General features: G+C 48.8%; 1 protein-coding gene across 3 annotated transcripts in view; it reads left to right on the top strand.

Moving 5' to 3' along the window:
* The window catches only part of Kcng2 (potassium voltage-gated channel modifier subfamily G member 2), a 60,151-nt gene extending 42,365 nt beyond the window's left edge, over positions 1-17,786 (top strand). For all 3 annotated transcript variants that reach the window (XM_051163735.1, XM_051163733.1, XM_051163734.1), the window contains exon 3: positions 16,876-17,786. In XM_051163735.1, coding sequence (XP_051019692.1) covers positions 16,876-17,655 — 780 coding nt within the window. In that variant the 3' untranslated portion in view covers positions 17,656-17,786. The remainder of the gene's footprint in view (positions 1-16,875) is intronic.
* Positions 17,787-19,456: the final 1,670 nt, after the last annotated feature.

Raw genomic sequence — 19,456 nt, 5'->3', positions numbered from 1 at the left:
TGTCATATTCAGAATCACAGGAGTCTGGAAGGCTATGGGTAGAGACCTTGCCTTGCCTGAGGCCAGAGCACTATAGGACCACCATGTAGCCAGTTAGCTCTGGACGCTATGTCCCCTGTTTAGCCAGTAGTGTGTGTGATTGGTTTATCTGCCTGTTTGCAGATCTTCCTGTCAGTGATGTTACAAAGTGAGTCAGCAAAGGGCTGAGCTGCAGTCAGGCATCTGAATCAGGTCTGTTTGCTTTTCTCTTCTTCCTCAGATTGCTGGGACTGTGAAGTGAGCATGGTGTGTGGTCTTGTGGCCTGGACAGTGCAGCCTCCTTCTGTGCTATGGCCACCCCACTGCTCAGAGTTGGTGTAGGAGTCTGTGGCTGCCCGTTTCCATGGGAGGCCCTGTGGGGGCTTCTAGAGGCATGGGACAGCAGTACGTGGTCAGTTTTGTGTACACTGGCTACACAAATGTGTACACTGCCTACACAAATATGGCAGAGCAAGTCTAGATTTGTGTTCTGGGTCTGTGTTGCCTTAGTTTGAAACAACTCATGTTAAAGATGCAGCTAAGTGCCTAGAAGGTGCAAGACCAAGCCTCCAATATCTATCCTAGTTCTTTCATCTCCCTGTGTCATCGTAAGAGTCAAAACTGGATACTGTTAAATCCTTATACTAAACTCATATTCTTTTTTTTCTTTCTTTTTTTTTTTTTTTAAGTTTTTTGAGACAGAGTTTCTCTGTATGTAGCCTTGGCTGTCCTGCACTCACTCTGTAGACCAGCCTGACCCTGAACTCACAGAGATCCACCTGCCTCTGGCTCCCGAGTACTGGGATTAAAAGTGTGTGCCACCACCACCCGGCTTTAAATTCATATTATTTTTTATTATTAATTTTGTGCCTGCAAACGTGTGTGTGTGTGTGTGTGTGTGTGTGTGTGTGTGTGTGTGTAAGCAAGAGATGTTGGATCCCCTAGAACTGGAGTTAGAGACTGTTATGAGCGGCCTGATGTGGGTGCTAGGAACTGAACTGGGGTCTTCTGGAAGAGCTATTAGCCACTGAGCCATCTCTTCAGTCCCCAGATGCCTATTCCGACTGTTGTGGGGCCTTTAAACATTTATTTGTCCTCTAGGGTCACAGTTTTTCCATCAGTCAAATGCAAGCTCTGCAAAGAGATCAGATTCGATTCGTTGACCGTTGAGAATTAGGGGACTCAGGTTATCCTTTGGCCCCCAAGAATACAAACATACCTCAGAGGGCCATGGTAGCACTGTAAGAGGGGATTTGTGTGGTACAGGTGGGCCCCAGCCCCATAAAGTGGACAACCTCCCTCTGTTGGACTCCAGAAGGTTCTGATAACTAGCAAGGGTTTTGGTCTGAGGACAGAGCAAAGCTGGATGAAAATGGCAGACCAGGAACTCACCACCTCCACTGGTGACCTGGTTGGCACACAAAGACCAGTGGTTCTCTGCTCTAATGCCCAGATTTGGTTAACCATGTTCGTACAGGGGTCATTCTGCCCCCACTGACATCCACATCTGCCAGTAAGCACAGCTGAAGTGCCAAGGACTCGCTTGAACTAACAGGAAATGGAAGATCTTTTTCAAATGTGTGTGATTTCATTGCCTCCCAGCATTGCCCTAAATAGGATCGAATTGTTTTTGACAGATAAGCTGTATTTTTAAGGGAACTCAGGTCACCCAAGCATAAATTCATCAGGCACTACCCAGTTGGAAAAACATAAGATGTTGAAACTGAGATAAATTTTTGAGTCCTGCTAGGCTTGAAATGTTGAAGTGTAGCACAAAGGGGAAGCCATGGCCATCTTATGCCGTTTTACCGAAACCATCCCCCAGGAGGCACTGTGGAGCGCTCTGTTGAGGGCTGCCGCAGAACCCTGCACCAAGGACCGGCAAACCTGCACCCGCTGGTTCCCCGTGTGCTGTGGGAAGCCTGCCCTTGCACAGAAGCCACTCTGGAAAAGCATACCTTCCTGAACTGAGAGTCAGTTTTCTCCCTTACACATGGACTTGGCCACCTTAAAAAAATAAACCGCCACCTCCATGGGAGCACTTGTTACCAGCTCAGTGTGTACAGAGCTTGGAGGAAGCAGCTGGACCTCCGATCCCTGTACCCGCCCTGAGCTTGCGCTTTTATGGACAGTTGCACAATGCAGAGCAATTCCCAGGACAACGGCAGATCTGAAAAACCTCACTAGGCCAATAGGCTTCTTTACCCACTTCCTCCTGATGATAACCTCCCCTTTCTGACAGAATGGTGACCTGCTCGCAGCGCGGCAGCCAGCTTGTCTTCCAGCATCTGAAAATCCCTGCATCTGTCTGCACAGCACTGGGGGAGTGTGGTATCAATTCCCCAGCTCTTCGCTCTTATAACGGGTTCTGGATGGCCGTTCCGTCCACAGATGACTGTGACTTACATCATGCGTGTGAGTGGCTGCTCCTCAGAGGTCAGGGCAGTGATCTTGGGCCCAGTCCTCCATATGTCCCTGCAGGCCAGTGAGGGAATATTTCTCCAAGTTCACCCATCTGTCTCACACACTATCTCATGGCTGTTTAAGTCTCCTTGATCACTAGGCAATAGGCGCGTTTTTACATATATTTCTAATTACTCCTCTGAAGACTGCCATCTCTTCTTCATCAACTGCCCTTAGGTGGTTGTTTGTCTTAGGTGCACACCTATGTGCAAACCCCGGTGTCCTCCCACTGATCACGCACGTGTCTCTGCTGGCCATGGGCACGCCCTCCCTGCCTTGCCTCCCCTGTCACTCCTACTTCAGCATAAAGCTCAATGAACCCAATGTCCTCTTCCTCATGGGCACCTGACGGGCAGCTCCAGATTTACTGAGTTCGGTGAACATCCAAGACAATGCTTTGCTTGTGCCCTTTTAAGCCAGGTAAGAGCCAACCTGGCCCTGGATGTTGGTACCCTCCTGTTTACAATCCTGCAGAAGGAGCAAACTATCTTGCTCGCCTTTGGATCCACAGTGGGCCTGACGCTTGGTGGATGTCTTTTGAATGAGCACTTGGTAACTCTGCGAGAACTGCTGAGTGCATTCTGCCTCCCATCAAGGGGTGAAAGAGTGTTCTGCCCTAAGCTGCTGCTCAGCAGGCTGAACAAGGAGGCTAGAAGCAACATCGTAAGCCTCTGAGGGGCATCTCCTAAAATGTAGCGTTGTTTCTAATTAGTCCTAATGGGATGCCATGAATAAATCCTTTGTTTTAGCATGGTATGGTAAAATATGGATGGCTAAATAAATGTAAAGGTTACTTTCACTCCTAAGGCTCGGATTGTCCACATACACAATGCAACATAAGCATTGACCATACACAGGCAACGTCTTTGGCCCCTGGGTGGACCAGTTTGCGGCAAGTCCTTCTGTTCTTGGGATGCACCCTGAATAGGAAGCTGTTTTACTTGTTTTACCAGGTCCTTTCTGATTCCTAGGGCTGTGATTGCATTCCACAGATTTGCCTGTTGACAAAGCGCTGTGGGGAGGGGGATGCTTCCTCCTTACAGTCCGTAGCCATCTTTCATATGGATTTTCCTGCAAATCCAAGAGACACAGCTGAAAGTGTATTTTAAACAAGTGAATTTGTCAATGTGGCTGGCTAAAAAAAATAAACAGAAAAAAAAAAAACAGTCACTTCTCTGAATATAAGGATAGTTTTTTGTTTTTTTTTTTTTTTAAAGAAAATAGTGGGAAAACTGTTCTGGTCAGTATTAGAATAAAACTGTGAAGAGCCTAGAAATACACTTAGCAAGAAAGGCTCAGTGTGCAAAAAGGCAGCCAGCATGAGGCCGAGTGAGGGGTAGACAAAGCGAGTGGGGGCAGCTATTGTGTGCTTCAGTGGGAGAAGTGACCTCCCCAACCGATACGTAGGCGTGATGCTGTCGGTACAAGCCCATTGAACGTTCTTGGAGCCTTACAGGATGTTCTTAAGGACCTAGAGAAATGCAAGTGTCTGGGTTGTAGAGAACGAGGAAATCAGCTGAGCAGTAGGCCTGGTCCTCTCTGGTGTCTGACAGCTTCCCAGACTTGGAGCGGTGACACACACTTACCGGTGGCTGTGGCTGATACTCAGCAGACGTCAGCTCTGTGTCTGGCTCATGGGAACCTGACCCATCTTTGGCGTCATCTTCTAGGTAGCTAGCCAGTAAGAAGAGATCCTGGGGGTGCAGAACACGGTCTTTTCCACAGCCTTGTTGAGAGCACAGGCATCTAAAACCAGCATTGACATGGGAAGGGAGACAGAAGTCTCTGGGGACACCACCCTGATATTTCGATTAAACAGTCACATACTTAGTGACAGCTCTAGAACTACTATATGCAAAAATAAATATGTTCTTAGTAAGACAAACATTGCAAAATGCTATAAGTAACATTAAACAAGCATATAGTTAGTAATGGCAGTATGCTTACCCTGTCAATTTGGCGATGATCACACAGAAATAGAACAAATCTGTGTGGCAACTTAGTGTATGAAATGAGCCTTCCCATACCTGTGAGCAGTCGTCTTAATAGATGATACCTGAAAGCATCTATTTAAGTAAATTCTATGTAGGTAGGAGGCCATGGAAAAAAAACAAAACCTATATGATTAGTAAAAGAAAGTGAACCTACCTAGCTTCATGAGTGTAGGGGAAATCATTTTAGCCAGAAACTATAAAGCTAATAAACTACAATGTATATGATAATAAGTGAATAATCTTCATATAGAAGACGTTCAAATACATTCATAAGAAAAGCAATACCTTAGGGAGGAGGAGACTATGCCTATGAGCCAGCCGTGTAGGTGAGCAATGCCTGGAAACTGTGGCAGATATTCTGCAAGGCAAAACACAATAACAACACATCCCATTCAGAGATAGGTAATGTCTTACTTTTGTGTTGGCAGAACCTCGAATACTTGTCCACATCGGCGTGTGTGAGGTCTTTAGAAATGGGCCTTTCGCAAACAGGTGGGCCTATCCGGAGAGGGGGAGCCTGCAGTAGGAAGACTGAGGGCCTATCTAGTTAAGCGGTAGAGTGTTGGCCTGGCATTTGCAAAGCTCTAGATTCAAAAAACAAAAAAACAAACATGAAGCCTATTTCTGGGAACTCTGCCTAAGAAGCCACAAGCTTTGCTAAAGCTTAGAATGTTCCCTGGTGCACTGTTTGTAGTAAGTAAAAATTTAATGAGAGCAAGTGAGCAGCTTCTAGTAATGGCAGTTGGGTTAATTTAAACCAACCCACCTGCCACAAAGCAGCGCAGTGGGCGGAGCCAGGCCCAGAGCATCAAGCCCGTCCCAGCCCTCAAATAGAGCTGCAGCTGTGGGATGTGGCCTTCAGGAAGCAGCTAAAATTAACAGCTCAGTGAGGGAAAGTGGCTGTGCATTTTGTGCCATTGTTGAACCAAATGGTAACTAATCCATGACCCACGTCCTGTCTGCTGATTTCATCCCTACCTAGAACCTTGTGGCACTGCTCAAAGCTGGGTGAACGCATGCTTGACACTCCCAAGGGCTCAGCAAAGCCCCCATCTACAAAAGGCACACAGGCAGGCCTAGTGTGCCACTTCAGGATGCCAGCAGCCCCCAGCTTCATGCCTTTGCTTACTATGACTCTCTTCTCAGCAGAAACCAGCAACAGTTGGGGTGGGGACCCTTGAGGATTTGTTTATGCTGCAGAACACAAACTGGGTAACAAAGCGCTGGCAGGAGAGTGGATTGACCAGCCTCCTTCAGCACAGACTATATGAAACGAGCACCTCATTATTTCTGCTTAAATGGTTGCAGTGATGTTTTTAAACAAGTCTTGCATCACCACATCTGACTATGAGAGCTCTGAGCTCTAGAGATGATTAAGAATGTGCCTCAAAAGAGTTAAAGTAAGATTTGGAGTTAGTAAAATCAGCTAACAGGCGTGTGTGTGTGTGTGTGTGTGTGTGTGTGTCTTCTGAGACAGAAGGGGAAATCAGCACGCTCATTAGAGTGTGTTCCACTGTGGGCTCAGCCTGTGGCCGACACCCAGCTAAGACTGCTAGCCGCAGGAGCGTGGGTAACCCTGCAGACTACTCCACCTAGCTACCTAAAGCAGATAGATGGTTGGACTGATGAAGATCTGGAGTGAGTCCCGGTGAGATACAAGCTGTAAGTCAGAGGTACATGGAAGAATTTAACCACCCACCAAGGAAGACATAGCCTTAAGACACTCTGTCTTCCTATGTTTAGTTTACAGACCATGAAACACACAGTAGTTGCAGGGCTCCTCGGCAAGCTGCTGTCACTAACTTCTAATCACACAAGACCAAAGCAAGGACAGTTATGAGCTTGCATGTCAGTGGCACACCCACCTCATGGCTGGCTGAAGTCTCACCACCGTGGGAGCCGAACCCACTTTTATTTCTACCAGAAAGTGAACAAGACCAGTCCCAACATGGGCCCTATCTCTACAGACCCCCCTTTTTAGAGCATTTGGTTTTCCAAAGTGTACCTGTCCTCTTCACCAGCTGTGAGCTGGCCTTGCCTTCTTATGTTTTTCTTCTGCTACCAGGATGGTTAAGAAGACACCATCTATGTTCCTTTCTGGTCACATAACTGCTCGGATGTGGTGTGTGCGCACCACATAATTTGAGTTTGGTTTATTAATGTGAATGTTGAAATTCAACAGCAGAATCAAAAGTTGGGGCCTAGTGGGCATCAGCGGCATTCTGAGTGAGAATCACTTTCTACTCAGAATTCTACAAGCAAAATGAGAAGAAAGACTTTTCCAGATGTGCAAAGTCTAAAAGAAATATACACCACCACTGTTCTTTACATTGCTGGAGGGCATGCTTCAACAAAAAGGCCAGTGTAAGAAACATCCTGTGTAAGAAACAGGGATGCAAAGCTGAAGGGAGAGGCCGCACACAGGTCCAGGCAGGCGCTATCTCCTGGCACGTTCTCGTAAGCCCACAAGGTAGAGCACTGCAGCAGGAAGAGAATCTGTCCTCAGTAACTTAGTTGAGACCCGATCTCAAAAATAAAGGACTAGGATGCATCTCAGTGCCCCATTCAAATGTCCAGTCCCCAGGACCGTAGCAGGGAAGGCAGGAGATGAGAGGAGGAGACCTGCTGTCTGATGTGCTAGCACACTTATGAGAGATGTGCCAGGACGTATAGAAAGCCAAGCAGTTTTATAATCAAGCCATAAAACCTCACATCTTATAAGAAAAAAATGTAGACCATTGCCTGTGTTAGCTAGTCCGGTCCTCTGGGTAACTTCCAGTCTTTCCAGCCTAGGTAAATATGAAAGGTGGAGCATTCCCTCCTGGATGCCCGCTCTTTCCTTCCCAGGCTACGATACACTAGATATTATCCTCAGGGCACTGAAGCAAGAAATCGGAAAGCATGTGACTTGAGATCCAAGAAATCCACAAAAAGCCTGTAGAACAAGTAAACGAGTTAGGGCGAACACAGGACTCAAATTAATAGGTGATGGCCAACTCTATGACCACAAATGAACAAGTGGAAGTGGAAATTGTTTCTTTGTTTTTTTTAAGTTGCACTGAACAGGTCTAGGAGCCTGATGATCTATCTATATGTGGATTGTCTATGTGCCAAAAGTTACAAAACAGCGAGGTTAATGCACATACCTATAATTCTAACACTTGAAAGGTAAAGGCAAGACGGTTAAGAGTTCAAGGACAACCTGGGCCATGCAATTCTGTCTGGAGAAGGAGAAGGAGGAAGGGAAGGAGGAGGAGGAGAAACAGCGATGATGAGAGGCATCCATGACCAAAGTGAACAGAGACACATGTTTGCCGTGCACTGGGGGGTCAGATACGGGGTCTGTGAAATCTCATTCCAAGCCTAGTTCTTGTAAATATCAGCGAGCCCATACGGAAACACCAGTGGAACAACAGCAGAGCCAGTTCTAAGAACTAGCTGGAGGATTCACACCTCCTAACTTCAGCATTTACTACAAAGCTCCAGTTAGACTTTGTAGCATTGTGAGAGGTGAGACCTGCAGTCAACACGGAGAGCAGACATGCATGCACAACATGAGACCTGCAGTCAACACAGAGAGCAGACATGTGTGCATGTACAACATGAGACCTGCAGTCAACATGGAGAGCAGACATGCATGCACAATATGAGACCTGCAGTCAACACGGAGAGTAGACATGCATGCACAACATGAGACCTGCAGTCAACACAGGGAACAGACATGCATGCACATGATGAGACCTACAGTCAACACAGAAAGCAGACATGCATGCACAACATGAGACCTGCAGTCACTGTGGAGAGCAGACGTGTGCATGCACAAGGTTAGATGAATATCTATTTTTATGTGTATGTTTTGCTGTGGGTATGTATGTACAATGTGCAGGCAGTGCCCGAGAAAGCCAGAAGAGGGCACCAGAGCCTCTGGAATTGGAATTAACAGATGGTTGTTAGCCACCATGTGGGCACTAGGAATTGAACCTGGGTCCTCTGTAACAGCAAGTAGTCTTAACCACTTAGACATCTCTGCAATCTCTTGCATTATATTTTATACAAAGATTCAACTCAAAAATGGGCCATACATATAAATATAAAATGTGGAACTTCTATTGGAAAGCCTGGGAGACAGTGTTTGCTCGTCTAGATTGGAGCCTTCTGATGTTCTATCAAAAGGTTTCTACAGAAGAAAAATTGGTTAATTGCATTTCATCAAAGTTGAGCACTTTGCCTGTGAAAGACTGCTAAGGGAATGAAAAGGCACGGCTCAGAGTGGGAGAAATGTTTGCAAATCACAGATCTGACAAAAGACTTGCAATTAGACTATCTAATGAGCTGTATTATAAACTCGGCTGTAAGAAAACTCAATTAAAGAGGGACAAAAGATTCGAGCAGATACTCACTAGAGAAGACATACAGATGATAACACTTGAGAAAATGCTGGACTCTGTAAGATACTTGGGATACGCAAACTAAATGATTGCACAAGGCCACACACCTTATTTATAAGGGAGGGGGGTGAGATTGAAGATACACACGAAGGAAGACTGTGATTTGAGAAAGCAACAAGCAGTCCAGGACAAGTGCTGAGTGGGCTGCAGAGCACTGGGCCCCCAGACCCTACATAGAAGGGCAGGTGGCATGGCGCTTAGGAAGTAGAGTGCCATGGTCTCACCCAGCAATCTGCTGTGGGGATTTACCCAAAAAGAAAAGCCAATTCCCAGAGAGACAGATTCATTAGCATTCATGCCAGCTTTATTTGCAGAAGCACTCAGACCACAAATGTGCATCCACAGATGGACAGTGGATAGACTCTGACACAGTCATATAATGGCATGCATCAGTCAATAGCAAAAAAAGAACAAAACATGGGTAGAATAACAAGTGAGCCACCACATCTCCTTGAACAGGAACAGGAGCACCAAAGCCACAGGCTGGATGCCAACCACATGCTTCTCTGGGGCAGGCAGGGTCAGCAGGCCTGGAAGGACGGGCCAGGCCTGAGGAGCCAGTGTTGTTGGGACCATTGTGAATCTTCCTCCTGGAAGATGTCTTTATGTACTGTCTCAATTCAAAGAACTGCACTCTGGCATGGGAGGCTTTCCTTGTGTGGATGTTTTTGGATCCATTTCTTTTTTTAATATTTTTATTTAATTTTAATTTATGTGCGTTGGTGTGAGGGTATCAGATCTTGGAGTTACAGACAGTTGTGAGCTGCCATATGGGCGCTGGGAATTGAACCAGGTCCTTTGGAAGAGCCATCTCTCTAGCCCCTTTGGATCCATTTCTAATATTCCCTAAGAGTCTAGTCACCAAATGGGATAATTGTTGGCCTTCCTGATTGGATGGGAAGGTGTCCAGGAAACCCACAACTCCAAGGCCTGGGAAGGTATCACAGCTCTAAGGTGGGGCAGTGTCCTGAGACAGGAGATCCCAGGAGCCACACAGTCTGAGAGGAGGCCTCAGCTCCCTGGGGAGGGTTACCCCAACCCCTGGTTAGCTGAGGAGCATGAGTCCCACTGCTTCTTGGCCTCTTCTCTCCTGGGCTTCTTGTCTTCTTCTGAGGAGAGAGTCACAGCAGACAGTAAATCTCTTAAAAAGATTTATTGGGGGGATGAATCCAGGAGTGGCTGCCTCTGCAGAGAACAGGGCAAACACAGCGTTTATATAGGATTTGTTGGGTGGGGGTGCTTTCTAGGGCAAAGATTTCCAGAGTGAGGATTGGTGGGCTTTCAAGTCTTGCGCTTGAGGGGAAGTTTAGGGATTGGTGGGTTTTTGTTCAACCTTTTCACCTAAAATTAGCATAGGAGGGGGTCCCACCAAGGGGCTGGAGATGGGCATTGTGAAAGAGGTGGAATTAACAGTTTAATAGTTAGAGAGGTGTGCAGGGAGGGGCTTATTAATTCATGCCCTAAGGGGCTTACACAGACTTGAACTCTAAACTGAAAACAACTTTGCTTAACAAAACTATGAATGCATACTAATGGCTCTCAGGGTCAGACCATGTAAAACTCCCTGTTTCAGAGGAATGGCTCATTTTATACATGGTTGCAGCAAGGATGGCAGTGACAGTGCTCACAGACTAGCTCCAGTTAAACACCCCTTCCTCCCTGAGTCCCCTGTCAACACCAGCCATAAATGAGGCCTCCGGTGCTGCTGCTTTCTCCGTGGCTTCTGCTTCTGTTTCTCCAGGCATCTGATCTCAAGTGCCAGGGCTGTGGAGATTTAGTCTCAGCCACTATGGAGTCCTGAGATGTTGCTGTCTGGAGCTGTAGAGAGGCCAGCAGCACAGCCTGAGTGAAGATCTGAGCACCCCTTTCAGGGACTAGAGGGGGTGGCATCCAGGGGAACTGAAGAGCTAAAGAGGGGGTACCCAGAGAAAGATGTAGGCATAGCCCAGATTCAAAGCCTTGCTGTTGGCACTCCTCTGCAAAGGTGGAGACACTTTCCTGCAAAGTATACAAAGTTTATGAGGGGTTGGGACCGTTTCCTGCAAAGTATACAAAGTTTACTAAGTATGCAAAGTAAACAAAGGGAGTCTGGCAGGAAAGGCTTTCCTGCCGTGAGTAGCCAACAAGTTCCAGGTAAACGGGACAGTGTTTGATGGCCTTTGAAGTACATCTGTGCAGAGTTTGTGTGGTTGTGATTTTGTCCAGCATTCTAGACCTCACCTGGACTCTAACCTTAGCCTCAGGTCCAGCTGGCCCATATGTAACAGGAAAAGGATAGACTGAGGGAACAGCTCAGAAGTGTCTAATACACAAGACGATGGATGTCTGTCCTGTGCTGCCGCCACTCACACTTGTGCGTAGTGTGTGGGCACAGGACAATCCCTGCAGGTTTGGTTTTGTAAGTTGTTTCATTTGTTTTTGGTAGTGCAGACGGTTCCACACGTGAGGATTAATGAAACTCAGCTCAGCGCTTCCTTAAGTACACGGAGGACAATGGGACCTGAGTGCACACTTGCTTCCCATGTTCTCACAGGTGTCCTCGGTCCCTGATTTTGCAGTTCACTGAGTTGCTTGCCTGGGAGGCGGCTGGCCTTCAGTCACGTAGCCCAGACTCTGTCACCTAGGAAGAGCTCACGGCACCTTTTCCTGAAGTGGGGTATGCTCATGGGACCAAATATTCAAATACAGCTAGCACCTCCAGAGTCCAAGCAGATAAGTCAGGAAGAGAAAATGAGAGGGGCACTGTGTGCACGCTGCCATTAGGCCCGAGGAGAGATCACACTGTCTAGCCTGTGGTGCCCAGGAGGGCCAGCTAGCCTGAGAATTCTAGCGTGACAGGGCTGCAGCTGTAGCAAGCCCCCACCTCCAGCTGAGTGGCCAAGTGAGGATGAGGTGTGGCGCGGAGGCTGCAGCTGCTCTTGCTCCTCATCCACCCCATGGCCACCAAAGTCATCTCTTCTTCTTTTCTCTTCCATCCCCTTTCTGCCCCTGGGTATAACCACCACTTCCTCCTGCTCCTCTTCAGCAGACAAGAAAACTGTCCTCTTAGTGCCCCAGGAACCCCTTCCTGTTCCCCAGGACCGTCTCCCTAGTCTTTCGGAACCCACTCCTGCCCCTCCTAGACTCCCACCGGGTCCTACCCACCTAGATTATCCCCTGCTCCCCCAGCACCCACTTTCTGGTTCCCCAGCACTATCAAGTACTCCAAAGTCTTCTCTCTCTAGTCCCTTAGGTTTCTGTGCTGCTCCCCTAAGAGCCCTTCTGGGTCCCCCAAGACTCTTCCTGGTGTGAAGATGAAAACATGGTTCTCAAAATAGCCGTATCTGTTCTCGCCGTCCAGATATAGCCAACCCTGCTTGCTGGTGTGCCCTCAGCTTTGATTCATTTCCAGATTCACCTTCAGTGAGAAACTCCCCTATGCTCCTCAGCCTGTGATCTGGCTTTCTCGTACAGACATCCCATAGCAGTGCCTCTGTCCTGGTGTTCCCCTGACCAAAGGAGCTAGCCTCTGAAGAGGGCAAGAGGGTTCCAGAGACAGGACAGGAGTAGGACTGCAGCCTAGTGGCTACCATTGGTCCAGAGAAAGAGAAACCTAGAATCTGGGATTTCCTGTATTGTTACAGTTGCTACTTGGAACGTGGACAGTGCTGTAGCTCCCGGAGAGACCACAACTCCTGGTGATTCTGCATAGACACTGTGCATGTTGTCACTCTGCATAGACACTGCATGTTTGTTGTTCCACTGACTCTTAACTGTGGTGAGGACTCCATCCAGCCCTCCAGGCCTCAGGCCTTCACAGCTTTCACTGAACAAGGGCTTGAACAGCTTGCAGAATAATCAGGATGCAAAGCAGGCAGGGAAAGTATAAGAAAAGCCGGAAAGCTCTCCAGCAGCAGCTGAGGAAGAGTGCAGGCTTATTTCTCACCTGGTTTTGGCCAGGTGGGACAGAAATGTCATGTCATGATGAATCAGGGTCTGCCTTCTGGGTTGAAAGCTCTCGCAGAAACTGCTCCCTTACACCAAGCCCAGGATTGAAGATGCCATCATCTTTGGTAATTTCTAGACAGAGAGGTTGAGTTGGGTCCCTGGTGGCAGCATCTGTGTCTTCCTCCAGTACAGGCCAGTAGTGATCTGTGAGGACTCAGAGGATATGCTCTGGGCCCTGGTACCCTGCTTTGTGATTCTCGGCCCACCAGGGACACAAGGTTTGTTTCCTCCCACCCTGTGGGAACAGTCATGAATCCAGAATGGCTTTAGGGTAGTGTGCTTGGGGTCAAAGTGCCCACTCCAGATTCCATGTGCGTGACCTGGGCAGGCTACCCAAGGAATGCAGGGAAGAAGACATTGAGACAACAATGCTCAGGAGACCTCTGTGAGCACTTAGTGTCTTTACTGAGACATGTACCGGAGTGTCCTTGGACAGGCTGAGGACGAGTCTCTCTTGTCCTGTATGTTGGGTCTCTGGCAGCATGAGCTGTGGATGACTGTGGAGCCAGGGCCAGCGCTCTTTCTCAGGCTCAAGTGCAGCCTCCACCCCTCTTGCTAGCCAGAACGTAAGTACAGGGATGGCATTTCCAGCCACACGACAGGACAGTGGCCAATCTACGGGTCAAGGTCAGGGTCCTGGAAGTCAATTAATGTTGAAGTGAGTTGGGTGAGGCAGAGGGTTCTACACACGCTACCCTTAACTGTAGATGGCCTAGTTACATGTGGCTAGCTAGGATGTGCGGAATTGAGTGGAGATGTTTGGGCGTCAGCTCTCTGCATTCCTTTCAGACCGGCGATCTATCAGATCCTAGCCTGCATACACACGAGGGTCCACACAGCCCTGAGTGTTCCACCTACCCATATCCCTGTGTGTACAGGAGTCATTGTTGACTGTGCACCTACAAGTCATTGTTAAGCCAAGACCTGATGACCACTGAAGCCCCAGACCCCTTCTGAGTGGAGGCCCCACTAGAGAGAGGAGGCTGCAGGCCCTAATACTCTGTTGACTGGGCTTTGTACACAAGGCTCCTGTCTTTAGATGCTCACAGGGACCTAGAAGCTCCTTACAGGAGGTGAAGCCAGGACCTGGAAACTAAAAGGACACAGAATGGTGCAACATCACTGTGGATAACTTCCCCATAGTGGAGGCAACCTAGTAACAGATTCTCAGTCAAATGCTCTGAGCAGTGGTGGCCTGTAGGCTGAGTGGATTTGTGGTAAGGTGGGAAATCATCAGGAAAGATGTGGCAGCCTTGAGGCTGTGCGTTGTTGGCTAGCTCTGCCCCATTTCCCAGCAAGATGGCTCTCTTCTATGCTGTAAGATAGATGCAGCCTCGGAATATAACCCAACCGTGGCATGGTCACCACAACTTCCTGTTGCCGTTCACTTATTCTCTGTAGCCTGCTAGCCATAGTCTCTGGGGTTTGCTTAGAGATCAAGTGTTTTAGTAAAGATATTTCACTTACATAATTCACTTGCCATACATTTAAAACATTTTAAGTATCTTCCTAATCCATATTTTTTAGCAATAGTTCCATCACCACAAACAGTGTATTCCCCAAACTGTAGTGCCTCTACCACAATCCCTGGAGGCCACTAATCCACCTTCCTACCACAACCCCTGGTGGCCACTAATCCACCACCTTCCTACCACAACCCCTGGTGGCCACTAATCCACCACCTTCCTACCATAACCCCTGGTGGCCACTAATCCACCACCTTCCTACCACAACCCCTGGTGGCCACTAATCCACCACCTTCCTACCACAACCCCTGGCAGCCACTAATCCACCTTCCTGTAGATTTGCTTATCTTGTTCTTTGATACGAAATTGAACCAGCAAGTGTGTCCTTTGTGCCTGGCTTCTCTCATATGATATTTTCAGGGTCCACTTACACTGGTGTCAGTTGATGACTCACAATATTCCATCATGTGAACAGACCACGGTTTGTGTGTTCTTCATCCATAGAATCACATTCAGGTTGCTTTTGCCTCCTGATGTAAAATCATGTACAAGTTCTGTGGAGACATGTTTTCTCCAGAAGAGACCCATGCATGGAACTGTGGAGTCTGATGGTAACTCCACTTATTTGAGGAGCTTCCAGCGTGTTCTCTGGAGTGGCGGGGCCACTTTGCCTTCCCATCAGCAGTGTGTGCAAGTCCCAGCTTCTCCATATTATACTGATGCTTGTTTCTATAAGATTCCTTGACTCTATCTTACCATGTGGCATTTCCTCCAGGAATAATGGCATCAAATGTGTGTGCGCGCGTGCGTGCCTCTGTGTGTTCATGTGTGTCTGTGTACGTGTGAGTATATCTGTGTGTGTGTGTGTGTGTGCATATGTGTGGTGTGTGTGTGAGCTGTGTAGTTTCTGTCATGATATTGTGAGTAGAATTTTCATTTTCAGATTATTTATTGAAAGCTTACAGAGATAAAATTGACATTTGTGTATTTATCCTTCAATATTACTGAATTAATTTTTTGGCTCTAGTGTGTTCATTTATTTTAGTGGATTGTTGGGACTTCATAGGGCTATTTCTTATGTCTAAACTGGATTTTTTTTCTTTCTATCTTGGCTTGGACCTTCAGAACTCCTTTTCTAGAAGCCATCAGAAGATTATCTGATCTTACTTCTCAGTGATGGTATTGTTATGAGTGATAATAATCAGTTTCAGGTGATAAGTCAATCGTGCTTCCCTAGAAAAAATCTTTCTCCATCATGTTGTTTCTATTATTTTTAAAATTATTTTAAATGATCCATGCCATTCATTGGAAGGGCATGTATGTGCCATGGCCCATGTGTGAATGTTAACTTGTGGAAGCTCCTTCCACCATGTAGGCCTCAAGAGTCAAATTCAGGTCATTGGTCTCAGTGGCCCTCCACCGAGGTTTCTAAGTCTTCTATTTGCTGCTGGATTCTGTTTTTGTGTTTGTTTTACTTTAAGCTTTTATTGTTTTTTGTTTTGTTTCTGAGATGGTCTCATGTAGTCTACTCTAGGCTCCACTCAATATATAGTTGAGGGTGACCCTGAACTCCTAGTCCTCCTGCCTCCATCGCCCTAGTGTTGGGGTTAGAGGGGTACACCACCACAGTTTATTTATCTTATGTTTCTGTAGTTTTCTTAAGATGACACTGTCTGGGCTTTATGTTGAGGCCAATAGAATGATCTCTGAAGTGTTTCCTCCGCTCTTGTTTTGTTGCGGTTGGTGAACACTTGGTGTTAATACTTGGAACACTGTAGAACACTAGGTAGGATGTCAGGGCCTGTGCCTTCTGTGTGGGCAGGCTGCTGGGTTAATCTCCAGCCTCCGACTTGTTTCCAGGCTTGCTTTAGGTCAGCTCCGATGCTCTTTTCCTCCCAACTCCAGTTCTGTTTTGCCATTCTAGAATGCGTCCACTGCATCTAAATCGTCCACCTTGCAGGCACGGTGCAGTGTGGCCTATATCATTTTCCTCCTTGGTGGCAGTAGCAGGGTCCCCGCCTGCATTTCCTGTTCTGGTTGTGTGAAATGTGTCAGTTTTGATCTCAAGAACCACCTTCTCAGGTCTGCCCTCAGCTCGGTATTCCTGCTCTAATCTCTGTCGCCTCCCTTCGGTCCACTGTGATTTTCTTCCCCTCTCCTTTTCCCTGCTGTCTACAAGTAGAATGCTAGGTTATTTATGCCAGAACTTTTTTGTAGTCATCTCACTGATCAAGCCAGAAGTGGTCAGTGGTCAGTGGCTCCAGGCTTTATTGTCTATCCAGTTTCCCGAGTCAGCCCACACACAGAAATCATGTCAAATAAATCTTTAGAAGAGTAGCAGGAGCGGGAGGGGGGACAGATTAGGCCTTTTCAGCCAAATTCTTCTATGTCCTTTCCCCATTCCCACATCCCTGGTGCGGGTCTGTGCGACATCCCCTTCTGCCAGACTTCCTCGCGGCCACCGCCCGTCTGCCAACCTAGTGTCCCTTTCCTCCACAGGGAGAATGCTCCGCAAAGTGCCGCAACCTGTTCGTGCTGGAGACCGTGTGCGTGGCCTGGTTCTCCTTCGAGTTCCTGCTGCGATCCCTGCAAGCCGAGAGCAAGTGCGCCTTCCTGCGGACGCCGCTTGCCATCATCGACATCCTAGCCATTTTGCCCTTCTACGTGTCGCTGCTCGCGGGGCTGGCGGCAGGTCCCATGGGCAGCAAGATGCTGGAGCGCGCAGGGCTGGTGCTGCGGCTGCTGCGGGCGCTGCGGGTGCTCTACGTGATGCGCCTGGCGCGCCACTCGCTGGGGCTGCGCTCGCTTGGCCTCACCGTGCGCCGCTGCGCGCGCGAGTTCGGACTGCTGCTGCTCTTCCTCTGCGTGGCCATGGCGCTCTTCGCGCCGCTCGTGCACCTGGCTGAGCGCGAGCTGGGCGCTCGTCGCGACTTCTCCAGCGTCCCCGCCAGCTACTGGTGGGCAGTCATCTCTATGACCACCGTGGGCTATGGAGACATGGTGCCGCGCAGCCTTCCGGGCCAGGTGGTGGCGCTGAGCAGCATCCTCAGCGGCATCCTGCTCATGGCCTTTCCTGTCACCTCCATCTTCCACACCTTCTCGCGCTCCTACACGGAGCTCAAGGAGCAGCAACAGCGCGTGGCCAGCCCTGAGCCGGCCCTGCGCGAGGACAGCACTCGCGACGACAGCACACGTTCAGCCAGCGCCACCGAGGACAGTTCGCAGGACCCCGAGAACGCAGGTGCAGCAGGGAGCTCGTCAGGCCGGGTGGGACCCTGAGCGGAATGCTCTGCTGAGAGCTTCTGGGGGTCAAAGCCTCAGAGGACACCAAACACCCGCTAACCCATGTTGTGGCTAGGCCACCCAAGCAATCCTGAGCTTCGCGTAGCCTGGAGGATATAGCAGCCTGGTCTTTCTTTCCCCCTCGTTTTAATTTTTTCTATGGCCAATTAAAAATAATTGAGTCCCAGAAATTCCAAGTCTGAAGCAAATAACGGTCACCTTGGGCTAAATTTTGCCTCCCCTGCTCCCAATCTAGGGCAGCCCCAAGGAACAGAGGATGGCATCTACCTTGTGACCTTCGGCGGGCCATAACCCATATAGCAGAGAACTTCAGCTGGCATCTGGCACTAGCAGTGTCATCATCTGCCAAGTGTTGGGGTGGAGGTTTGAAGGGGCACTTAGTCCCCTAGTTCTATCTACCCTGTGCAGGGGGAGAGGTGAAATCTCAGCGTTGACCCCTGACCTCTGTCCCCCAAGCCATCTCAATCAGGTGATAAGGTTATTCAAGGTTTTCATGGTGGCCTTTTAACTCTTTCCCTGCCCTCCCTGACCTGTAAGGAAGGTTGCCTGTCTCCAGGCGATATTGGTATCTCGTCTATTGGGACATTTCCCTCAGACATGGCTCAAGTGGAAACAAAACCTTGGTGAAAGGCCTGCAGGGTGGGTTCAGGGTGAAGATAGTGAGGACACCTCCAGGGCGCTCCTGCTAGGGCCCTGGCATGACGGAGGAAGCATGGCCTTCCTCTACTCCATGGAAGGAAGGGAAATGCAACTCCCCAAGCCGTGTGGCTTTGCTGGTTTCCAACAAGCTCACACGTGGTAGAACATGCCTCGAACTGCAGCACTTGGGAGGTGGAGAGGCAGCACAAACGTGCAGTGAGTGCCCCTCCACACCTAGGACAATCCTAAATCCATCAGGAGGGAAGGTCCTGTGTCTCTAGGTCAGCATCATTGCCTGTGTGAGCTCGTCTGGGGCCCTTGTACCACAGCTTTCCAAGAATCTACTGCAACCAAATAAAGTTGACAGACCCGCCCCCCCCCCCCATCACAGCAATAGGCTGAGTTCCTCTCACTTGGGTATCAATTGTTTTGGGGGGATCCCTGCTGAGCCTGGGAATCCTAGAGCTAGAAAGGGGGGTTTCCTGTGATTTAGGGGCATGGCAAATGCACACAACAGTGATAGAGCACCCCAACTCTGATGGTGCTGTTAAGTCTAGCCTCACATGGTCCTCACACCCAGGGTAGCTGGGTGATTTCGGGGCTTAGACACTCATGGCATGTCCCTGAGGGTAGAGATGGCATAGTGCAGCTGACAGATGGGCTTCACCTGCCCAGCCACAGGCTGTGAGGGATAAGGGCCCTGGGAAGCAAACAGGGAAGAGCTGGAGGCCAGCACACTACACAAGAGAAACTTGTCTCACTTCTCTTCAGAGCACCCACCTCCTCTGGGATCTCTGCACAAACTCGTTGAGGCAGAAGACGACACTGTGCTTTTAGATGTGGAAATGGCTGCTCAGGATGGCCTGGTCAAGCCTAGCTGAACCGTGGAGCCTGGTGTGGGGTCTGCTTAGCCCCTGATAGCAGCTCTTTTATGGAGCAGAGTACCCTTCTTAGTACTCGGCCCATTATCTGCCAAGGCCAAGGCCAGCAGGTTCTTTTAAGGCATTTGTAGTGAAGGAATGGGGAAAACACAAGGATCAGAAGAGCCAGAGAGCCTTCCAAAAGGGACAGAGGTAGAAGTTACCCAAGTGTAATTTGAGCTCAGGCTGGTCAACCCAGCATGGGTAGACCCCCTGAA

The sequence above is a fragment of the Acomys russatus genome, chromosome 20 (genome assembly GCF_903995435.1).
Source record: "Acomys russatus chromosome 20, mAcoRus1.1, whole genome shotgun sequence".
NCBI classification, from domain to species: domain Eukaryota; kingdom Metazoa; phylum Chordata; class Mammalia; order Rodentia; family Muridae; genus Acomys; species Acomys russatus.
Note: the sequence above shows the minus strand (reverse complement) of the source record. Positions and strands in the feature narration are given on the sequence as shown.